At 42.7% G+C, this 21,188-nt stretch overlaps 1 protein-coding gene across 4 annotated transcripts in view; it reads right to left on the bottom strand.

Moving 5' to 3' along the window:
* Positions 1–19,152: 19,152 nt before the first annotated feature.
* Positions 19,153–21,188, bottom strand: part of EDD1 (glycine-tRNA ligase) — a 199,000-nt gene continuing 196,964 nt past the window's right edge. Inside the window, exons 31-37 of one of the 4 annotated variants that reach the window (XM_086812812.1) lie at positions 21,145–21,183; positions 20,967–21,056; positions 20,725–20,826; positions 20,370–20,451; positions 20,095–20,180; positions 19,813–19,920; positions 19,153–19,651 (exon numbers count right to left, since the gene is read on the bottom strand). In XM_086812812.1, coding sequence (XP_086668938.1) covers positions 19,822–19,920; positions 20,095–20,180; positions 20,370–20,451; positions 20,725–20,826; positions 20,967–21,056; positions 21,145–21,183 — 498 coding nt within the window. In that variant the 3' untranslated portion in view covers positions 19,153–19,651; positions 19,813–19,821. Of the gene's footprint in view, positions 19,921–20,094; positions 20,181–20,369; positions 20,452–20,724; positions 20,827–20,966; positions 21,057–21,140; positions 21,184–21,188 lie in introns of all 4 variants that reach the window. The other 3 variants (XM_086812814.1, XM_086812815.1, XM_086812813.1) reach the window with 3 other exon arrangements.

The raw sequence follows: 21,188 nt of genomic DNA on the forward strand, positions 1-21,188 counted from the left end.
AGCTTCAAGATGATGAATGCCAATTACAAGACTGCGACAAACGACTGCGGGACACGGACGCTGAGGTTGTTGAATTGCTAAAATTTTGGCGTTCGATGCTCAAAAAACCCGCAAAGAACAAAAGCAAAGATAAGTCGTTGCTCCTTTAATTTTCTTGCTTTGATGGTCACAAAGATGGAAAAACTATTTTGTCATAGTTGAGTCAATTCAATGACTACTTCGCCAAAGAAAATTTCTCCAAACGTGACAAAATTAAGTGCGCCACCAACCACATGAATGATAAAGCTGCTTTATGGTAGAACGTGCTCCGCAATAGCATTGATCACCCTACCACTTGGGCCTCATTCCAAGAGAAGGTCAAGGAATCATTCTTACCACATAGTTTTATCTTCACGTGCACGCGCATGGTCAAATTTCTCATAGATTGAAGGTGAAAACGTGAGTGAATATAGTGAGAGTTTTTGGCAATACCTCTTACTCCTTTGCATTGAGGAATCACAGTGGATTCCTGAAACATCACTTATCCCGCACTATCGACACTTGATTCTAGCATACCACTCACATTCACATTGATTCTTTTATAGACACCGATTTGCCGATTGAGACAGTGTCATAGTACTTCCACATGTTTTGGTGTCGATTCACCAACTGAGGCAGCACATTCATTTAGTGCCGATTCGTCGACTGAGGTAGCATATCCATTTAGTGCTGATTCGCCAATTGAGGAAGCACCTTAGTTTAGTGCCGATTCACCGATTGAGGCAACACGTTGATTTAGTACCGATTCGCCGGACTGAGGCAACACTATAGCATGAGGTTGGCCACCCTTGCTTTTGTTTATTTCACACAACCAGGACAGTTTCTCTTTAACCCTACGGTATGTTATGAAAATGTGAATTGTGGAATTATTTGATATTTTATGTTATATTTATGGTATGCTCATTTGCCACACGATTGTGACTGGATACACACGAAAGTGTAAAGCAGTGGTCGCATCGTGATGGGTGGATAAGCAAGATTTAATGTGTCTTTTGTTTTTGGTGAGCAGATCAATACATGAAGTAGCATGGGTGCGATGGATTTTGGCCGGTGCACGGCCGTCGGATTTTGGTGTGCGCCGATGGTCGCTCGTCCATAGTTTCATTTAATTAAATTGCTACAATTTTAATGTAAATAGCTAAGCTTGGAGACCAAGTTACTTTCTGATATTAATAGCCCAAAGTGGAACGTCTCAAGCTATTTTTGAGCACTTGATTTTTGCTAATACATAAATACATGCATGAGAAAGCGTGCTCACTCATGCATGGGGGGAGATTAAACCCACTCTCTTTGTCGTGCATATTTTGCTTTTGAATGTTCTTCTTGTTTTATTTGCCAAGTAATGCTATGGCTATGGAGGTGAATTAATAGTAGAGATTACAGATTTACTATAAGTACATAAGTTTCTACAAGCATTGTTTGGTAAGTTGCTGCATATAACCATGTCTGACATTCTATCCTAGATTGTGCACGAGAAGCTCGATAAGAATAACTTCTAAACATGGAAGTTTGGGATGAGAAACTTGCTCATGGGAAAAGGATACTGGGAGTTTATTTCAGGTGATGAGAAGGATCCGAAGCTTCTGAAAGAAAATGTCAATGCATAATAGGCACATGCCTTTTAGTCGTGGCATAAGAAAGCCAACAAAATGATCTACTGGCTATCTATTAGTGTATCGTATGCTATGATTGGTCATATAATGGATGCAACAACACCTAACTTAAGGATGAATGGGATACCTGTGTGACCACTAGCCCAATAGGGTGCATTATTCTTTTGGCTGGTCGGTTGGGGCTGGCCGACACACCAGCCATGTCTATATTAACCGGCCAACCCAACACTATCGTGTGCAACAGATCATCATCAACAATGAACACGCCCCTAAACAATAGTAGCCAGAGCTCCACCACAAGGGAAACTAGCAGCCATTGGCTCTATCGCTTTCATCAGCACCTGGTTAAATATCAATGTCAACACACATGTCGGCTCCCTCATTGCAGCAGCCGACCACAACCAACACATCATTGCATATGGTTAACTCGTCTGCATCAACCTGCTGGCCCACACAAACAGTCGTCGGCTCCAGCACTGTACAGCCTGGCCAACTCAACCTTCATCAGTGCATCGCATGGTTGATAATCATCATCTTCTGCATAGCTTCACTATATGCGCATCATATGACAGCGCTGCTTGGCTGCATCAACCAACAGATTGATCAGCTACATCATCCAGCACAGCTCTGGCAGCCGCCTAGCATACTTCTTTATCACATCGATCAACATCATCACCAATCAATACTCCATACCAGCAGCCCAGTGATCAACACATCTACCTATGTAGATCATCTTCGACCTCTACTTCACACACGAAGCACTACCATTGGCCTCGACGCGAGCCTTCGTCACCGATCAAGCCTCTTGCTTCGACTTCCTCTTTTCTCCTTCGTCAGTCTACTACTTAGAGTCACCTCATATCAGAGGGCCTCTTGTATTGGATTTCATTCACTATTATACATACACTCATTCATCCGTTTCATGGTGTGTTGATTTGTTCTGATCTCTCGCACATCTATTCCTTTCATCATTTTTTCCTCACATGGTATCAAAGCTATCGTGAGCAAAGGGATTGAAGACCTTGAGAGCACACAGCATGGATCGTCTAGCCATGATTTCGGAGGACCAACTTTTGTCACCAAATGTTGAGTCTCCTTACTCAAATTTGGACCACATGGAGGATGGGATTTCTCACTCATTGGAGAGCCCCGTTCGAGGTCTTATATTAGGAGACGACCATCCTACCTACACCTACTCACCCTCTACACCTTTGGCATCTCGACCTTCCTCTTTGAGCTTATCAGACTTCGCTTCCAGAGGGGGATACATGCCTACAACCAGTGTGGCAATATTGGACCCTAGTATCCAGCCTGATCTGGAGAGTCCTGCTACGTAGTCTAGCCGACAGCTTGGACTTCAGTTTGGTTATTTCTCTCAGGGAGAACAAGTACCACCATGGTCGACAACCAAAGATCCATTGTCATCAACTCAGCCAGAGACCGTGTCGTCAGGTTCGTATGTACCTAGGTGTTCGTATGTACCTAGGTGTTCACTTCTGTAGCACAGGTTCAACATATGGTACTAACAACTACCCTTGATCCTTAGAGTAATGTGCACCTAAATAGAGGAGGGTCAAGGAGTAACATACGCTCCCAGACTACTGGTGTTCAAGGAGGTAACATTGTTTCTTCTTCTCATTCATCTTCTATTCCTGCTCCTAATGTGTTTTGGAATACTGCATAACCACAAGCACAAAACCCTCCCACCTAACCCATGCTCTGTCCTACTCTGGCGTTGGCGTGCAACCATTACTAGGTGCACCACCACAGGGACGCATATGGGTTTTACCCAACACAGGGATCTCTCGGCACTATGCCAACTGGCACTGTGTCTCCACCTAGAATCTCGGGGTATCAGGGAGTTTACCAACCCATCATAGACACTACACTAGTACTAGCTTATGTGCCTACTCAAAGATTTGTGCCTCAACCAGGTATTCCGCCTGTGCCAAGTGCCCAGCCTTATATCCCATCTTATGGAGTAACCTATGCTAGGTCCTACACCTGTACCAGGTATTAGTGGTTATTATGGAGTAACGCCTAATCCTCTGCACTCTGGATATGGGTACCAGTCATCCTGGACCCCACCACCTCCTTCCCTTCATGTTTCTATGTCCAAAAATGCTTTCACAAAAAAGACTCATTTCAATGGGTCTAATTACACCACCTAGGCTAACCTTATGGAATAGGTTTTCACTGCCCAAGGTTCTTTGAACCCGGTGAAGGGACTTGAACCAAAACCCCACCCCTCACTAGCACCTCTTGCAGTCATCCGCTATTGGGAAGGTAGGAATGCCATTGCCATAGTGGGGCTCATGCACAAGGCCTTCTGCCGGAGTTTTATTCACAACTCCAGTAATTCCCCTATCTTTGGGCAGATGGTCACACCTTATGCAGCGCGTGATCACACGCATCGCATTGATCTCAAGCATCAAATCCAAAAATTCTATATTAAAGAGAAGGATGACCTGAAAGTAAAGGTTTGAGAATACCGCTACCTGAACATGGAGCACGCCACAACTGGCTCTGCCAAGTCTTAGGAAGACTAAGTCATCACGTTACTGAAAACGTTGCCACCTAGTTTCATTACTTTTATCACACAGACCATTAGTTTAGAACCTATGCCTAATCCGTATAAGTGTAAGTGCCAACTCATGCGCTTCACTCGGTGTTGCATGACCAGTTTCACCCCAAGAATCCATCTTATTCCTTCTCTACCATAGAGGGGCCCTTGTTTCCAATACCACCTCTATCCACAAAGATGTTAATGGCTCACTCTAACTCTCCTTGAAAAACATCCAACAAGGAGTTACTTGGTGAACGACAACTGTCGTGATGAGGATCTTTCCAATGGTCGAGCTTGTAACCCTCGAGGTCTCCAAGATCTACAATTCCTTGAGAAACAATTCCACCGCATCTCCCGCGAGCGTTGTCACACCGCCACGTTGCACTACGTGTGCTCGTCCCTCCTCTCACCTCATATCACTCACACACACTCACTAGCATGCATTAGAGAGAGATATTAGCAAGAGCAAGACTCTATTGCACAATGGGAGAGTATCCTTGTATTATGAGAGATATTCACTTATATATATGGCCATAAGTGTTCACACTCACTTAAACTATGGCTGCCCAAGCACTTTAGGCTCATAAGAGACCTAATGCTATTACAATGACTACTCTCATAATATATCCATGAGTACATTACTTAGGACTTTATCCTAACTTGCTACCATATGCTCTTGAAGCGGAAGTTGCCATTAAGTATTACATAGGAACATTACGGGCACTCGTCCAAGTTGTAGATTTGGACACCATTGCTTTATATCTTGAATGTATGACATTTTGGTGTATCTACCTTGACTCCTTGATGTAAGATAATGGCGGTAGATCTTGTTAACCCTATGAATGGGTTAACATTCCCCCCTTCCCGATGTCGATCGCGTGATCGCGTTGAAGACCTTTGTGTGAGGAGAATTGACAAGCTTGTAGATAGCTTTGATGTTGAGTGACATTCAATGGTCGTTATTCCTCTTGAAGGAATAAGAAAGGCGAGTTAGTATACGAAAAGGTTAGTAGTTTATTGGGAACCCCTAAAACGGGGTGGGGTTTTTTTGAGAATAATTGCATTTTTATATTTGTGTGAGCATGTTTTTTTTGGGTTTTTTGCTCACTTTATTTTTGGCAATCATTAGCAAAGTTACATGTGATTTCTGTTAGTGGGGACGCTAAGAGATGTTAATAATGGGAGAGGAGGGAAGGATCTGGAGGAACATAGACATAATCATCAGAACGAGATGGTAATTTTCAATTCCTTATTTGGTTCATTGAAGCGACATTCATCATTTGAAGAAATTAGCCTTCGATGATGTCCCTTTGTGTGGTAGGATTCTTGTCAAATGTTGTTGAGTAGGACTTGTTCATGCCTGCTTCTTCCCATGTGCTTTTTATGCTTTTATGTATATTTAAGTGCTCTAATAAAGCATATATACATGAAGTACAAGAATTAAGTCACATAGACTCTTATGGATCTGCTGCTTGTTGATGTGGCCACTTGTTGGTGAGGCATGGAAGAATTACGTCGACTTGCGAGGCTAAGATTTCTTTACTAAGGATTTGAGACCCATGCGTTGTGAAGATTTTTGTTTGGAGAGGTTTGAAATTTGAAAGAAAGTTCCAGGCGATGAGTTGTACCATTGACCAGGCTTTCGCCCACCATGCCCCCCCCATCCAGAGATGTACCTGGAAGTTGTTGATGGTGAGGCTTTGATGCAAATGTCCTCTAGTGCATGAGTATGGATATGTACTCATGGAGTAGCTTTTTTAGGTAGGCCATATGTGTGACTCCCTGGTGTTTTTTTTTTTGGCTAATACCTTACGATCAACGGTTCTTGTGTCTATTCCCTATTTTAGAGAACAGGTGCTTCCTGCACTTATGTTTCACATCCAGAGAGGGGTGAAAAGAGCATTGTGAGTTTGTCTTTGATGCGCTTATAAGTCTCAGTTGCAGACATGGAAATGGAATCTTGAATTTTTGGCGCAAGTGTTGTCGAGGCGGTAGGTACAACTTCTGGTTGGTTGCCATTGGGTTTGAATGAACATGCAAGCTCTCGTGTATTTGTTGAGTGGCTTGTTTGGTGTTGCTTGGGTTTCCATTCTTGTCTAACTTTAGGTGAAGCTATTGGGGTTAAAGTCGTTGGTGAGGCTGTCTTCACTTGGTTCAATTTTGGCAACCATATGATGGGATTACCATCATAGTATTCTTGTTCGTGAAGCATGTGCACAGGCACCCATCTTTGATGAACATTCTAATTTGGTGGCTGCTGATGCTGTTGGTGTTGAGGTTTCTTTCTTTGTGCAGGCTTAGGAGACTTTTTTATGTGCTTGGGAATCCAAGCTTTGGTATTTCCTTGGTAGTACCCTTGTGCTTGCAATAATCTTTTGGGTACCTACACTTGTTTGAGATGCTTTAAGGTGGATACTTATGCATCATGTGTAGCTTTTGGCACTTTTGAGGTTATGTCCTCCATAGGATCTTTTTCCATGTCCTCTATTTCAGCTTTGGTTTTGATAGTTTGTTGCCCCTTGTCCTTCTTGGGTTTAGAAGGTTTTGCTTTTTCTTTTGGTTCCTGTTTTAAAGCATGTTCTTCTACCCATTTCAAAGTGTTTGCTTTTGAATTCTTTTTTACTCTCTCATGCCTTAGTTTGTAAATGTGTAAGCACATTCAAGGGTACCGTGGACGATTGCTCGTTTTATACACTTAAGATGTTAAGAGATAATTTGTGAGACAAGTTGCAGTGAAGCAACTTGCCTTCGGCAATCTTGGAACATGTGATCAATGCCATATCGTTCACACATGGGATGCAAAGTGTTAGTGGCTATGCATGGAAGTATTCCAAATTGTGCAGTCTACCACTTTGTGAGGTCCACGATACCAGAAACACTGAAGTGTTTGCTTAACTACTTCTTGAGCGGTTTCTACTCTTTGGACAGTTTATGTTTGGTGCACGAGAGATGGAGGTTTTGAGTTAATTGTTGATGAATTGGGACATAGGGTTGTGTCATGATCAAAGGCTTTGAAATATATGCAGTATATAAAAATAGGTGTTTTGTATGCACAATGGGGATTGGGATGGTTGTAGTGATTGCACTGAACACAAGGCATTTCGCTCATCACTTGAAGAGGCCTTAAGGATGTTTGGTTTTGAAGGATCTCATCCTCTCTTAAAGATGTCGGTTGTAAGCTTTTAAACAAAGCTACATAGAATTCAGGGAATGACAACTCTGAGATTAATTTTTTGTTAGCCATTGCTTCACTTGGTTTAGATGAGGAACATCTCGTATCATGATCATCTTTCATCATGTTGTCATCTAACTGTATTGCTTCTTTACAACATTGATCAAATGTTTCTAGATTGGATACAATGATCAAATTGTGTAAGATGTTCTTCTTTAAGCCCATTATTATGAAACATCTCTTCAATTGAGAATCCTTTAATTTTTTCCATGCCTCACATCGTGAGTCCAAGAGTTTTGTCCGAAGGATAAAGTCTCTAATGATTTCATTTGGTTTATGCTCAATTGAATAGAGTTCTTTCGCTACACTCCACCGATCACCTTGTCTTGAAAAGCTGTGGATAAAGATTGTTTTTAAGGTTCCGAAGTTCGTCTTGGTTGCCGGCATCAATGTGATGAACCATCGACTAGCCTTTTCCACTAAGCATAGGTTCAACGCATGTATCTTGGTAAGGCAGTTTGGATTTCTAAAGGCTTCACATCTTTGTTCAAACATTTGAATGAATTGAACAAGATTAGTTGTTCCATCATATTTGCCCATGATTTTTGAAATCTATATGGCCGTGTTTTTGTATGAGTCACTGAGGCCGTGTGGGAGTGCTCTTGTGGGTAGGGACTCACTTAGTCGTTGGGCAACCCCCCTTCCTAGATTAGTCAATATATCCAAGGTGTGGGCATCCAGGGGTTGCAAAGGATTGGTACCTATAGGATTTGTGGAAATGCTAGGTAAAGGACCAAAGCCCGGTGGGATTGAAGTGACAGGGGGTGTAAAACCCAATGACACGCTTGTCGTCGACATGGCCAATGGTATTAGGAGGTGCATTGGGGGCATTGATCTCAATGGGTCGAAGATGTCAACCATTGGGTTCAGTGAGGGTGTCAGCCCACGTAGTCTTTCTATCGCTGCTATGTCTTATGTTGCCAATTGCTCCTTAATGAGCAAGTACATATTTTTTTTAAAACTAATTTATGACTTGTTACAGCCCGCTATAGCCTCAGGAGGCCTGGAGTACCCTTCGTTGGGTCAAACGAGTGTTTGAAAAAAGTACATGATGGTAGCATCCTAGATGGAAGAGGAGGTCTCAAAACCTATTTTTCATCACTGTCTGAAGATGAAATTTTTTTCGAGAAGATTTTTCCTGTTTCACAGCCCCTTTTTGAAGATGTTTCGAAAGGAATTTGGAAAAAAATCTGATGAGAGAGTTGTAGTATTTTTGGAATACTACAACTTTGTCTCTCTGAGTCTTTCGTGATTTTGTCGTTTAGATGCTCAAAAAGTAGCCAGAATATGGCTCGCAATTGTTTCACGTTGTTTTGGGCAATTTTTAGTGCTTTAAGGACCGTTTTTTGTCTCATTTTTTTGGTCGAATTTTGAGGCTACTGGTCAGAGGCCAAAATGATTGACTTTTCCCTTGGGCAGAACAATGTCAAAGAGCTCAATGTTGGCTTCGAGGCCATTGGGGTTGAGAGAGTTGAGAAACACACTTGAGAGCAATTGAAGCTCTTAGTGAATGGGAGATTTGAACTAGAAGCTTGTGAAAGGCTTGAAAGAGGCTTAGATTTGATTTCAAGAACCTTGTTGGGCCTTACAAGGGAGGCCAACACCAACATTAGGATTAGGAGAGTACCAAATACTGAGAGAGAGGGCTTATTTAGCCAAAGAATTAATGAGATTAGTGATAATTAATCACTAAAAAAGAGGTTTAAGGATTTTGGCTATGGTTGTGAGAGTACCCAGCCCTGATAAACTAGTTGGTTCTCCTTAGTGGAAGAATCCCTTCTAGGGCAAGCAAGGGCACGATTAGGCGCAACTACAACTGAGAGGAATCGAATAATGGCGGGCTGTAGATGCTGAATGAACTCTATGACCATGACTGTGCAAAAAAACGAATGCGATTTGGGGAAACGACAATGGCGCGACTGGCATGACTGTCTTGGCACAATTGAGGGTGTAGGCCTAGGCGCCTAGAGTCAGAGGAGAGGCCCACCAAGTTTGGTGGGTAATGGTTGAAGAATCTAAGAGCACTGAAGCCTTCACCAGCTGGGGGTATGGCTGGCAGCTTAGAATCTAGTGAAGAAGATAAGATATCATTAAATGTGACCTAATTTGAGGTTGATTTAGGGTTGAGGTAGTCCTAGGATCCCTACCTATTCTTTGCTCTAAGATACCATGTTACAATATTGAAAGCCATGTGCAAGTTGGCTATGGTGGATCAATACTAATGCTAGGTTAAAACACATCATAAAGAAAAATAATGTAAACTGATATATACACACAAGAGAGACAACAATGTTAGGCAAAATGGTTGATTGATTACTTCATAGGCAAGTGCCCTTTTATCGATTCCATACAACTCAATACCACCTAGTGGTTTCATAAAAACAAGTGGTTAAACATAAAACTACATGCTAGAGAAGCTTCAAGCTAAGTGATTTGGTTCCTTTCACATGTACATGGTCCATTTGACCCCATCCTTCTAAGGATGTGTTTGGTGCATATTTCAACATTTATGACATTTCCTTATACCCTTCATAAATGATTCCCAAAATGGATAATTTGACAACTCATTGGCATCTTCTCATTCAATGCTCATTAGCCTTAATGAGTTATATAAAAAATTGATTAGAAATTAATCAAAGATTAATTCTTTCACTAATCTTTCTCTCTTTTAGACTAATCAAAGGCTCTAATTAACCACTAATCACTAATTAATTCATACCATTGAGCACATCATTGGATAGAGCGTGGAATTGCTAAGCTATGTGCACCAACTAATGTGTAAATTAATATATAATTAGAGATTAATTACACTTTTAATAGATGTTCCCAAAACACCCAAACACACTAATTTTGTCCTCTTACATAAGCAATTCTGACTCAAAAATACATTTTTTAAAAATTTTACCTCTTGAATAAGATTAATCACCCTTAATGATAAAAACCAATCAATTAAGAGAGATTAGATGATTTCAAGAGTTTTGATGGTTTTGAGAAATTTTTTGATGATTTCAAGAGTTTTGATGGTTTTGAGAAATTTTTTCAATGATCAAGCTACTCCTAATACTTGCTAACACTCTAATGCATACAAATCAAACAAAAAACATACAAATCAAGCAAAAATTAATGATTCTAACTCTATGTTTAACTCTAAAGAGAGCTAAAATTTCCTAAAAATTACATTCTATTGCATTATTTGATGCAATGGATGCAAACTAAGCCTAATACACTCTATGTGCAAGCCCTAAGAACATTAAATACTAGATTAACAACAATAAATTAAGCTAAAAATTAAGCAAAAAAGTATTCTTTATTACAAAACAAAAAAGAGAGCTATTTCTCACAAAATAACACACATATCTATATCAAATCTACATCTTTTTCATGGGAAACCATTAATCAAGACGATGGGCAACAAGTAATGCATAGATTAGAGAAAATTGATGGAAAAAGCCAAGAGATGAATCTCGGCCAACGGTGCCAAAAATGTTAATGGCTCACCCTAACCCTCTTTGAAACACATCCAACAAGAGGTTACCTGGTGAAGTGCAACTGTCATGTGAGGATCTTTCCAATGGTGGAGCTCATCACAACAAGTAACCATTGAGGTCTCCAAGCTCTACAACTCCTTGAGAAGCAATTCCACCGTGTCTTCTACAGCATTGTCATACCGCCGCATTACACTAAGTGTACTCGTCCCTCCTCTCACCTCACATCACTCACACACACTCACTAGCATGCATTAGAGAGAGATTAGCAAGAGCAAGACTCTATTGCACAATGAAAGAGTATCCTTGTATTATAAGAGATATTCACTTATATACATGGCCATAAGTGTTCACACTCACTTAAATTGTGGCCGATCGGGCACTTTAGGCTCATAAGAGGCCTAATGCTATTACAATGACTACTCTCATAATATATCCATGAAGTACATCACTTTGGACTTCATCCTAACTTGCTACCACACACTCTTGAAGTGGAAATCGCCATAAGTATTATATAGGACCATTACGGGCACCCATCCAAGTTGTAGATTTAGACACCATTGCTTCATATCTTGAATGTATGACCTTTTGGTGTATCTACCTTGACTCCTTGATGTAAGATAATGGTGGTAGATCTTGTTAACCCTAGGAATGGGTTTAATAAAAGGGTAGCAAGGAAAGATGAACAACAATCTAGGTAATGAAGGCAAACCTCAAGGAAACAACAATGATTCCAAAAACCCTAGCTCGACACCCACTCCTACTGCCTCGACACCCACTCCCACTGGCAAAATATTCCCAAAAAGAATAGATACTACACTCATTGCTAGATGTCTGGACATGATGACGAGTGTGGCATCAAAGCCAGGGAAAAAAGAGGTAGCAGTCCCAACACCAACCCAACACCAACAAATCGAATCGCCAAAACAACCAAGGTGCCATCAATACCTCAAATTGGCACGGTCATACTCTAGCACCTACTCTACAGGCTCCCCCACCATGGAACTGGTAATTGGGTGAAGAGGAACATGATGAAGTATTTAGGCAAGGTCGGTTGTTGCGGGTGTAGATCATGTGCTCTTCATCTTTCGTAGAGTCTTGAGAGTTTGGGGCCTATAGTGGATCAATGCCACATGCAAGGATTTTCACATGCATGAATGCCCATATGGGTTTTCATTCACACATGCACCCAAAACACAAAAAAACAAAATGTGATGCAAAGGGAATGCAAGATGGTAAATGCTATGTAGTGAGTTTTCACATGAACAATGCCCTCAAGGGGTTTTCACTTACTCATGTGCCCTTTACAACAATGATAAATAATCCAAATGGTGAGGATGGTCCCCCTCTCAAGATGCTAAGGGTGATGGTGGAGGACCGATGCCGATCCGCTCTCAAAGACGCTCGAGGAGGATAGGCCGATTGACGGACTTTGTAAGGATGTCGACATGGTTGTCCGCCCCATAGGAATGTATATGAGCCTGATGGTACCAAGCTCAACATGTTCCTTGGTAAAATGAAAATGAACACCAACATGCTTGGTACAGTTAGAAAAAATAGGATTGCTAGCGAGGGCAATCACACTCTGACTGTTGACGAAGTTGGTAGAAGTCGTGTCCATGGGAATGTGCATAGTATTGCTGGCCTTTAGCTTCTTTTGCAGTGCCTCCTCAATTTTTGACGAAGCTTTTCCTTCCTTGACTATGGGTTTTATGGGATATGGTGGGGGTTGATTGGATGAGGCCTTGAGTGTATAGATGATTGCACTTATCGACTTGATGGGATATGGTGGGGGTCGATTGGATGAGGCCTTGAGTTTATGGAGGATGATTGCACTTATCGACTTGATGGGATATGGTGGGGGTTGATGGGATGAGGCCTTACATTTATGGATGATCACATTTATTGACTTGATGGGACCTACGTGTGGTAATGTCAGTAACTTTGGGATCTTTGTAGAGATCTATCCTGGCTCTCCCTTCAATGCGAAGAATGCTCACCACCTATTGTGCTAGCTTGATTGAGGCTATCCTCATGGTCCAGTCTATGCTGCAATCATGTTTGGCAATCCATCCCCTTCGGCTTTTGGCTTTTTCATGGCTTAGGGATCCACACTATCTTGTCATCAACTTTGGTTAGCATTTTAGGAATATTCTCCTTTGGAATTCACACGTGTTTAGGCCTTTTGTTCTTGGGCTTTGGTTATTTTAGTGTGCACATGAGTTGGCATCCTTGGTGTCTTTGGTACCCACAGAAGACCACAAAAATCCTTTATATAGGACTGTTCTTATTGTGGTGTCTCCTCTCCAACAACGACTCATGCATGAGCTTGTTCTAGAATATCAATGTACTCGTTCTCGCATCATATGCAGAGTCTTAAGACATCATCTTTCCCTCTCCTGTAGAGTTGTCTTGACATCAGCTCTTAACATGTGATGTCCCTTTGCAAAATGACATCATGAAATCAAATTCTAGAAGAAGTAATAACCACTGTGTAATTCGATCTATAGCACATGGTTTTGTTTATAAGGTAAAGAAAAGCCTTATGGTCTACAAAAAATATAAACTTGTTCGCCAAAAGATAGTGGAGCGAAACTTTCTTTAACTTCTTCACCACATAAACCATCGCTTATTAGGGAGAACCTAATCAAGATTATGGTCCATGATGAATGGCTAATGGAGATATACTTAAGCCTATAGAACGGCACCCTATCTAATGGATTAATGTAATCAAGCCTATAAAAAGGTACTTTGAGGGCTCTACATTGATGCTACTTACTCGCGGTCCTCCATGTGGATACATGATGGGATAGCATTGTTCATTGTACATGCAAAGCTCGCATAGTAAATACTTAGCTTTTATCACTTTTATGTTTTAATGACATTCAATCTACTCATGGATCACCCAAAGTACCTTTTGGTCTTCACATATTTAGTACCCTTGCTCAATATATCCATTGTACCATGGTATTACTTATGGTCTCATAGACCCTTGGGGTCTTCCATAGACGTTAATATGACTTTCTTTCTTTTTTTTTTCTCTCCCTCACTCGTACGCGTGATACAATATGAAGAGCACAAATGCTTGGGCATGTACTTGATGGAGCTCAAATGACACAAAGTTGTATTGCCGAGATAACATGCTAAGAGATATGGCGAGCCCAGACAACACACCTTCCACAAAGAGCCATCACAAAATTCTTTGTGGTATGCGTATCTGTTAGCAGTCATCTCCTGTCTGTATATTTACACCAGGGCCTCTGTTGTGGGTGTGCCCGCCCGATTTAGGTGTTTTCTCATATTTTTCCACTCTCCATATTTTTCCCTATTTTTACTAGGTGTGGGAGGCTGTCATGTGGCTCTTGGTTGGTCCAGACACTGGCCAATTGATTCTGCCTCTCCTTGACCTTCCCTGAGTGCTGGCCGACAGAGGTTTGCTGGTCGACTGGAGGTGGGAGCAGGTCGTGAGCCTGTAGCTGCTGTCGGCTGCGTTTTGGGCTGGCCGACTAGCTCTTAGGGGCCATATAAATGGCCCCTTAGCCCCACACTTTGTATTGGGTATTCCGGATTTTCTCGTGTATATAGTAGAGTTACACGCCTCTCTCTCTTCTTCTCTATTGCTGTGTTTTTCCGCAGTGCACTTGCTCTTGAGCTTTCAGATTTTGTCTTCATCTCCGTTGCATATTCTAACATGGTATCAGAGCTCTAGGCTCTTGATAAATCTTGGGAACTGTGTGAGCAAAGAGGGGAGCTTTTTTGTTGCTGATTGGTGGACTGTTTTGGATTGTTCGGGAAGAGGAGAAGCAAGAGGAAGGCGGGCTGATTTGCTGGATAGCCACTTGCAGGTTTAAGTTCTTCTTTTTTCCCATCCACCCACCCTTTTCAGTTACACCCCCACAATGGCAGATTTACTTGAGGCTGAAAAGCATGTGAAGATCCCGACACTCCCCACGTTCCCAGTGGATCGTCAGTTGGACGGGAACAACTACGGCATACGGAAGGTAATGATGGAATCTGTTTTGGAGTCTTACGACCTTGCTGATTTCATTGTTGGGGTTCCACGGCCGAAGTTGAGGAAGGGGAGTTACCCTTGATTGGGAAGGAACGTGAGGTACAGGCACAGTTATGGGATCGTGTCAATGCCAGGGTCCGTTCCTTCATTTTTCTTAATTACACACCGCAGGTAATTAATCATATCAAGCATATGACGTTGGCCAGAGGTATATGGCAGCATTTGGCTTCTCTATATAACAGGGTATCACCCATGAAGAGAATCTCCTTGGAAGTACAGATGCGAGTGATGAATCCTGCAAAGTCGTCGACGATGCAGGAGCACATCAACAAGCTGCAAGCTCTTCAGTAAGAAGTTCTCCAGGTTGGGAAAGAGATATCATCGGAGGATATGGCCACTACGTTGCTGTCGCATTTGCCCTCTCAGTACTCAGCATTTTACTCTTCTTTGATTACCAATGGTAGGCTCAGCACCATCACATGGGAGGAGCTTGTGCCCATGGTCTTGGACCAGGAGGAAAGATTCACGCACCCTCCACAGGGCGGAGGTTCGAAGGCGTTAACTGGCCAACAGTCGAAAGGCCGTAATAACAAAGGCAAAGGGAAGGCTTCACCGGAGGTCTTCTGAGAGGAAGTCCAACTCAAGACTGCGAGAAACTGAAGGCAGAGAGGACTTGTAATGATTGTGGCGAGAAAGGCCACTATTGGAGGCAGTGTCCCAAGCGGAGCACCGAGAAGGGTGCCGAATCCTCAGCAGCAACCGTGAAAAGAATCCAACTTTTGTGCACATGGAGGTTATGGACACCAGTGTTTCATTTTCTTCGTGTAGGGAGGAGGTTGGAGGACTCTCCGCTACGGATACTCGGGAGTGGATTCTAGACAGTGGTGCTTCCAGGCACATGACTCCTTCCCGTTCGGCTTTATAGGATCTCTATAGGTATTCTGGTCACATTCTTACTGGGGATACATCCACTATCCCAGTTCACAGTGAGGGCAGGTTGGAGATAGTTCCTGATCACAGAGGAGGGGAGCATTTCTCCCAGGTGTTGTATGTTCATCTGTTTGTCAGTTCATCAGGTTTGCAAGACTGGCATACGATGAGCATTTTGTTGCTCTCCAGGACAAGGCCACAACTAGGTAGTTTGGGAAGGCGGAGTGGAGAATGGAGTTTACAAACTTTCAACACTCTCTCTCCTAGGTCCTCAGTTTTGTGACGAGTGGCAGTTTGGTAATGGCCACTTAGGCATGGATACGCTGCAGGTGCAGGCTTTCTCGGACCAGATGGTGGATAGCTTGCTAGTTGATGGCAGCAGTTGGCATGAACTTTCCAGTACAGATGTTGGTAGTTCTTGTGTTCGTCAGTCAGAGGAAACTTTACAGGTAACCTATGCTCTGATGTCTCGTAGTATTCGGGACAAAGAAACTCCTGTAGATGAGGAAGTTTTTTCCACAGGGACCTATTGGAAGGCCAGGCAAGTGACAGTTGATTACTTGCAGAAGGAGGTGGATGTTGCACATTCTCCAGGCTTTGTGGTTCTGGATTTAGAGGGGGTTGGTTACAGGTTTTCGAAGGCCTTGAGTGGTTTTCAAAAGGTTTCCAGAACTTGGCATCCCACCGTAATAGGTGTTGATCCTTGTGAGCAATATGATGCCTCGTTGACTCGGAAGCAGAATGGTTCATTGATTTGGTTGATGCATACCAGATTGGATGGGAGCTTCCTGATATGAGGCTGTTGAGCTCATGTGTGCAGATGACTCTTTGGGAGGCAAGATTGCGTATCTTGTGGTTTCTGCAGCATGCGAAGGATCTTGGACTCTTTTACACAGGAGGGGGGTTGATGGATGGAGTCAAACTCCACGGTCGGAGTGTGACTCAGATTGGGGAGGAGAGACAGACACGAGGACCTTGACATTAGGCTACAGTTTTTTCCTTGGCTGAGTAGTTTTATGGAGCAGTAAGAGGCAGCCATCTTTTGCCTTGTCATCGATAGAGGCAGAGTACCGGGCTGCTTGCGAGGTGGTGAGGTTGCAGAGGTTACATGGCAGGATTGCGTTTCCACCAGTGGAACCCACGGTCATCCAGAGGCATTTTTCTCATGAAAAGATCGTTGTTGATGACATCTTGCTAGAGTTCTGTTCGACGGAGGACAGTACGGTGGACCTCTTCACGAAATCTATATCTCAGGCTTTGCTCCGGTGGCACTCTAGCTCCTTGGGGTTGGTTTCACATCTAGGAGCTGAGAGGGGGTGTTAGCAGTCATCTCTTGTCTGTATATTTACACCAGGGCCTCCGTTGTGGCCTGATTTAGGTGTTTTCTCATTTTTCCCCACTATCCATATTTTCCCCTATTATTTCCAAGTGTGGGAGGCTGTCCTACGGCTCTTGGTTGGTCCAGACACTGGCCGACTGATTCTGCCTCTCCCTGACTTTCCCTAAGTGCTGGCCGAAAGAGGTTTGCTGGCCGACTGGAGGTGGGAGCAGGTCGTTAGCCTGTAGAGCTGCTGTCGGCTTTTCTGCTAGCCGACTGGCTCTTAGGGGCCATATAAAATGGCCCCTTGCCCCCACACTTTGTATTGGGTATTATGGGTTTTCTCTTGTGTATATAGTAGAGTGCCTCTCTCTCCTTCTCTATTGCTGTGTTTTCTGCAGTGCACTTGCTCTTTGAGTTTTCAAATTTTGTCTTCATCTCCGCTGCATGTTTTGACAGTATCCACATTAGAGTCCATTGCTTTGACATTACTACCCACCACCCATACGCACTTCGACCAAGTCCCAAAGGAGTCCTAGTAGCGAGAGATCTCAATCCTTTCTACGAGCTAGATGCCCCTGACCGAGAGCATCAAGATCCTACACCATACAGAGGGAGATCCACAAGGTTCTCCACCAACGTGACATGCTCCCATCACAAAGACCTGACCCTCTTTCTACCATGAGATTAGTACTAGCTAAGGAAGGATTATAGGATCATTATCTGCTATCTGGATGTATACATAAATTGGTGTTTTTTTTCTATTTTTTCATTTTCTTTTCAGCTCTTCCATGGCTCAATATATCCATGGTACCTTTGTTCTTATTGTTTCATGTAACCCTTGGGGTCTTTTATAGATGCTACTATAACTCTCTCTCTCTCTCTCTCTCTCTCTCTCTCCCCTAGCGATTGCCTGGCACTCCACATGATGAAGCTACATTGGTGAATTTTTCCCATTTTTTTTCATTTCCTTTTCGGCTCTTCCATGGCTTAGTATATCCATGGTACCATTGTACTTATTGTCTCAACTAACCCTTGGTGTCTTTTATAGATGTTACTATAACTCTCTCTCTCTCTCTCTCTCTCTCTCTCTCTCTCTCTCTCTCTCACCCAATGTGTGGTAGATCGGTTAGTTCATGGAGTTGTTATTCAACATGTCTTGTGTTCGAATCTCACTCCTTCGTCAGATAGATCATATTTGGTCTCTTGGGATTGTTCCTACGACGTTAAAAAGTGCTTCTTCTTCTTCTTCTTCTCTCTCATAACCCTAAACCCCGAAGTGGATTGTAATGATTGTGATGTCATGTCTTTTGGTCCCATATGCCTTCAAGGCATTCCACGGACGTTAATATGACTCTCTCTCTCTCTTTCTCTCTCTCTCTCTCTCTATCAGTGATTGCCTGGCACATGATGAAGCTAAAACCCCACAAAGATCAACTAGGCAAAGAGGCACATAGACAAACCCTAAATTCCTCACAACCCACCATCACAAGTTTCTTTTATATGACTCAAGATGGAGCCCCTCCTCAACAATCACAAGATAGTCCTCACCCGAATGCCTCTACTTGACGGATCAAGTAACACGCACGTTCCACCCTGTCTCCCTAGACAAAGGGATCCAAGTGCAACAAAGTGGACACCTGAGACCCACATCTAGAAGAAGAAGCCAAGATCTAGAGTAATATACTCATTGTTAAAAGTACATTGTATTTTTTACAACACATCTAGTTCCCATTGTCTAAAAAGTACATTTTATTTTTTACAACACATCTAGTTCCCATTGTCTAACAAATTTACCAAATTTATTGTAGTCACTACACCATGCATGACACTACTATAGGCATCCCATTGATCTGAAATGGTGAAATGGCGCAAGTACTGAGACTTATATTAATGTCAAACAAAACGCACACGAGTATGAAAGCAAGAGAGGCAGGGGCACAACATTAACAGGGGCTTCTCTATTTGAAAGTGAAGAGAGAAATTCATAAAATTATTTATACCAAAATTTCCATTTACAAGAGCATTTGTCATAAGCTCTGGGTCCAATAAAGGGTTGTGTATTGTGGTCACTAAAAGTGCGCATGAGCACTAACTGACCGCATGGCAAAGGACAGATGCTAGCTTTGACTTTTTCTTCCCAAATGGGTCTCAGGTACATTCGAGCAAGTGGGCTTGAACTGTCCCTTTTTAGCCTGCTTGCAGGAGGCTTCCAACATAAACAGCGATTCGGTGGCTAATGAGGACAGGCATCAAGAGGAACTTGAGGATAGTAGCCAATCTTTCTCCTGCTGCTGAGGTGACCAGAAAAAGCAGGCGGCCTCATTATACCCACTCAGGCATGGTATGTGAGCCTGCTGTCACCGAGACTCAAAAACATGACTGTCATCCTTGAGACACCTTCCTTTGCAAATGAAGTACCGGCTCAATTACCTGCAACTGCTGCTGTGCTGCAGCTGGAGACAAGACTGATGTTGTTGACTAAACTGTATCACTCATAAAAGTACATTTTATAGTGATTACACGGCAAGCAAGAAAAAACCGCCTCAGTAGCGTGTTACAAGCTCAGCATCAAAAAGTGGTTTTGTTGCATGGCAAAATGATGTTGGGAACTTACAAGGACATGTCAAAAACCTGGTAAAGCAGAGAAATCAACTATGCCTTTGGGCAATTCTGCAATTTTTCGCAGTAATGCCAATCTGTTCTTCTGCAGATTCTCGTCTTCCTGCAAGTCAGAAACACAAGATAGAATATTTAAACCACAGGAACTTCCAAGTGTTCACAAGACACGGCAGCCAAGGCCATCACTTGATAGCATGATACACAGCAGCAATATCCACATGCAACCACCATATATGACCAAAAAGTTTTAAAAAAACAAACCTTAACAGGCACTTACCACCAGCACAAAAACTTTGCTGAAATAATTTTCCAGTGGTTCAATTAACTCAGCTGAAGCTTTTATGAATACATCCAACCCCACAACTGCTAGAAAACAGCCATAACTTGGTTATTGCCAGGACAACAGTGCAGACAGCATGTCGTGGCTGCTAGTCGACACAGTCAACTGCTTGTGGTTGTTAAGTAGCACCGTGGGAAAATTAATCCATCATACAAATGATATGAATGGTATCTTATTATTAGAGGCTAATTGGTCAGCATTGTTCTCATCACCTGGATTTACTTGCAAAGCTGCTTGCTTGTATGCCGTCCATAAAGCCTCTTCCTCCGGTTGCTGGAAAAACTGCTTATCTACCTGCGTCAGTGAGCCCAAGTGCTGAGAATTTGCCTGGACATCAACTGTTTCCACTCATCATCCCCCCTCCCTCCTTCCCCTCGAGAAAAGTATACGTTGTTAGTTCTAGAGGGCATCATTGCTGGGAGGAACCTTCCGACCTTTCAATCCCAAGATTGATCCTTGCCAACAAGCAGTCCTCTAGGGATCCAGGAGAAACATCACTTGAAGTAGGTGAAACATGGACACTGGCAAACTAAAGAAAAGTTCTTTATTGATCAAAGGAAGCATTACCTCCCATGACAGATCAACAAGCTCTGGACGTACAATACGTGTGGGCCGAGAATAAGCAACAACAACTCTTTTTAGCAAGTCGCCCTTGGATAGCTCCTCCAACTAGCAGAAAACACTCTTAGCATTAGAACCTAGAGATTCACAAGAACCTGGTAGTCACAAACTCCAATTCACTCGTCACAACCAGAAAACTACCTTTCTTACTCAAGAGAATTAAGTTTGTGTTCTCTTAGTCTCTATACCTGCTTTACTGACTCAGAAGCTAGCCAGGGATCACTGCCACGCTCTGAGATAATGGCCCTCACAATCTCGACATTGGCTCCTTCATCTATCTGCTCCATAAGCAAGGTTGGTGAAATGATTGCTGTGATACTAAGATTAAACAAGCTACGTGGCTGCCAGTGAAATGGCATAACTTACCAAAAGCTGCTCTAGCCTTCTTGTCACAAAGGTGAGAACCTACA

This window comes from Cibotium barometz, chromosome 18 (assembly GCF_041138505.1).
Source record: "Cibotium barometz isolate CiBa-2024 chromosome 18, ASM4113850v1, whole genome shotgun sequence".
NCBI classification, from domain to species: Eukaryota; Viridiplantae; Streptophyta; class Polypodiopsida; order Cyatheales; family Cibotiaceae; genus Cibotium; species Cibotium barometz.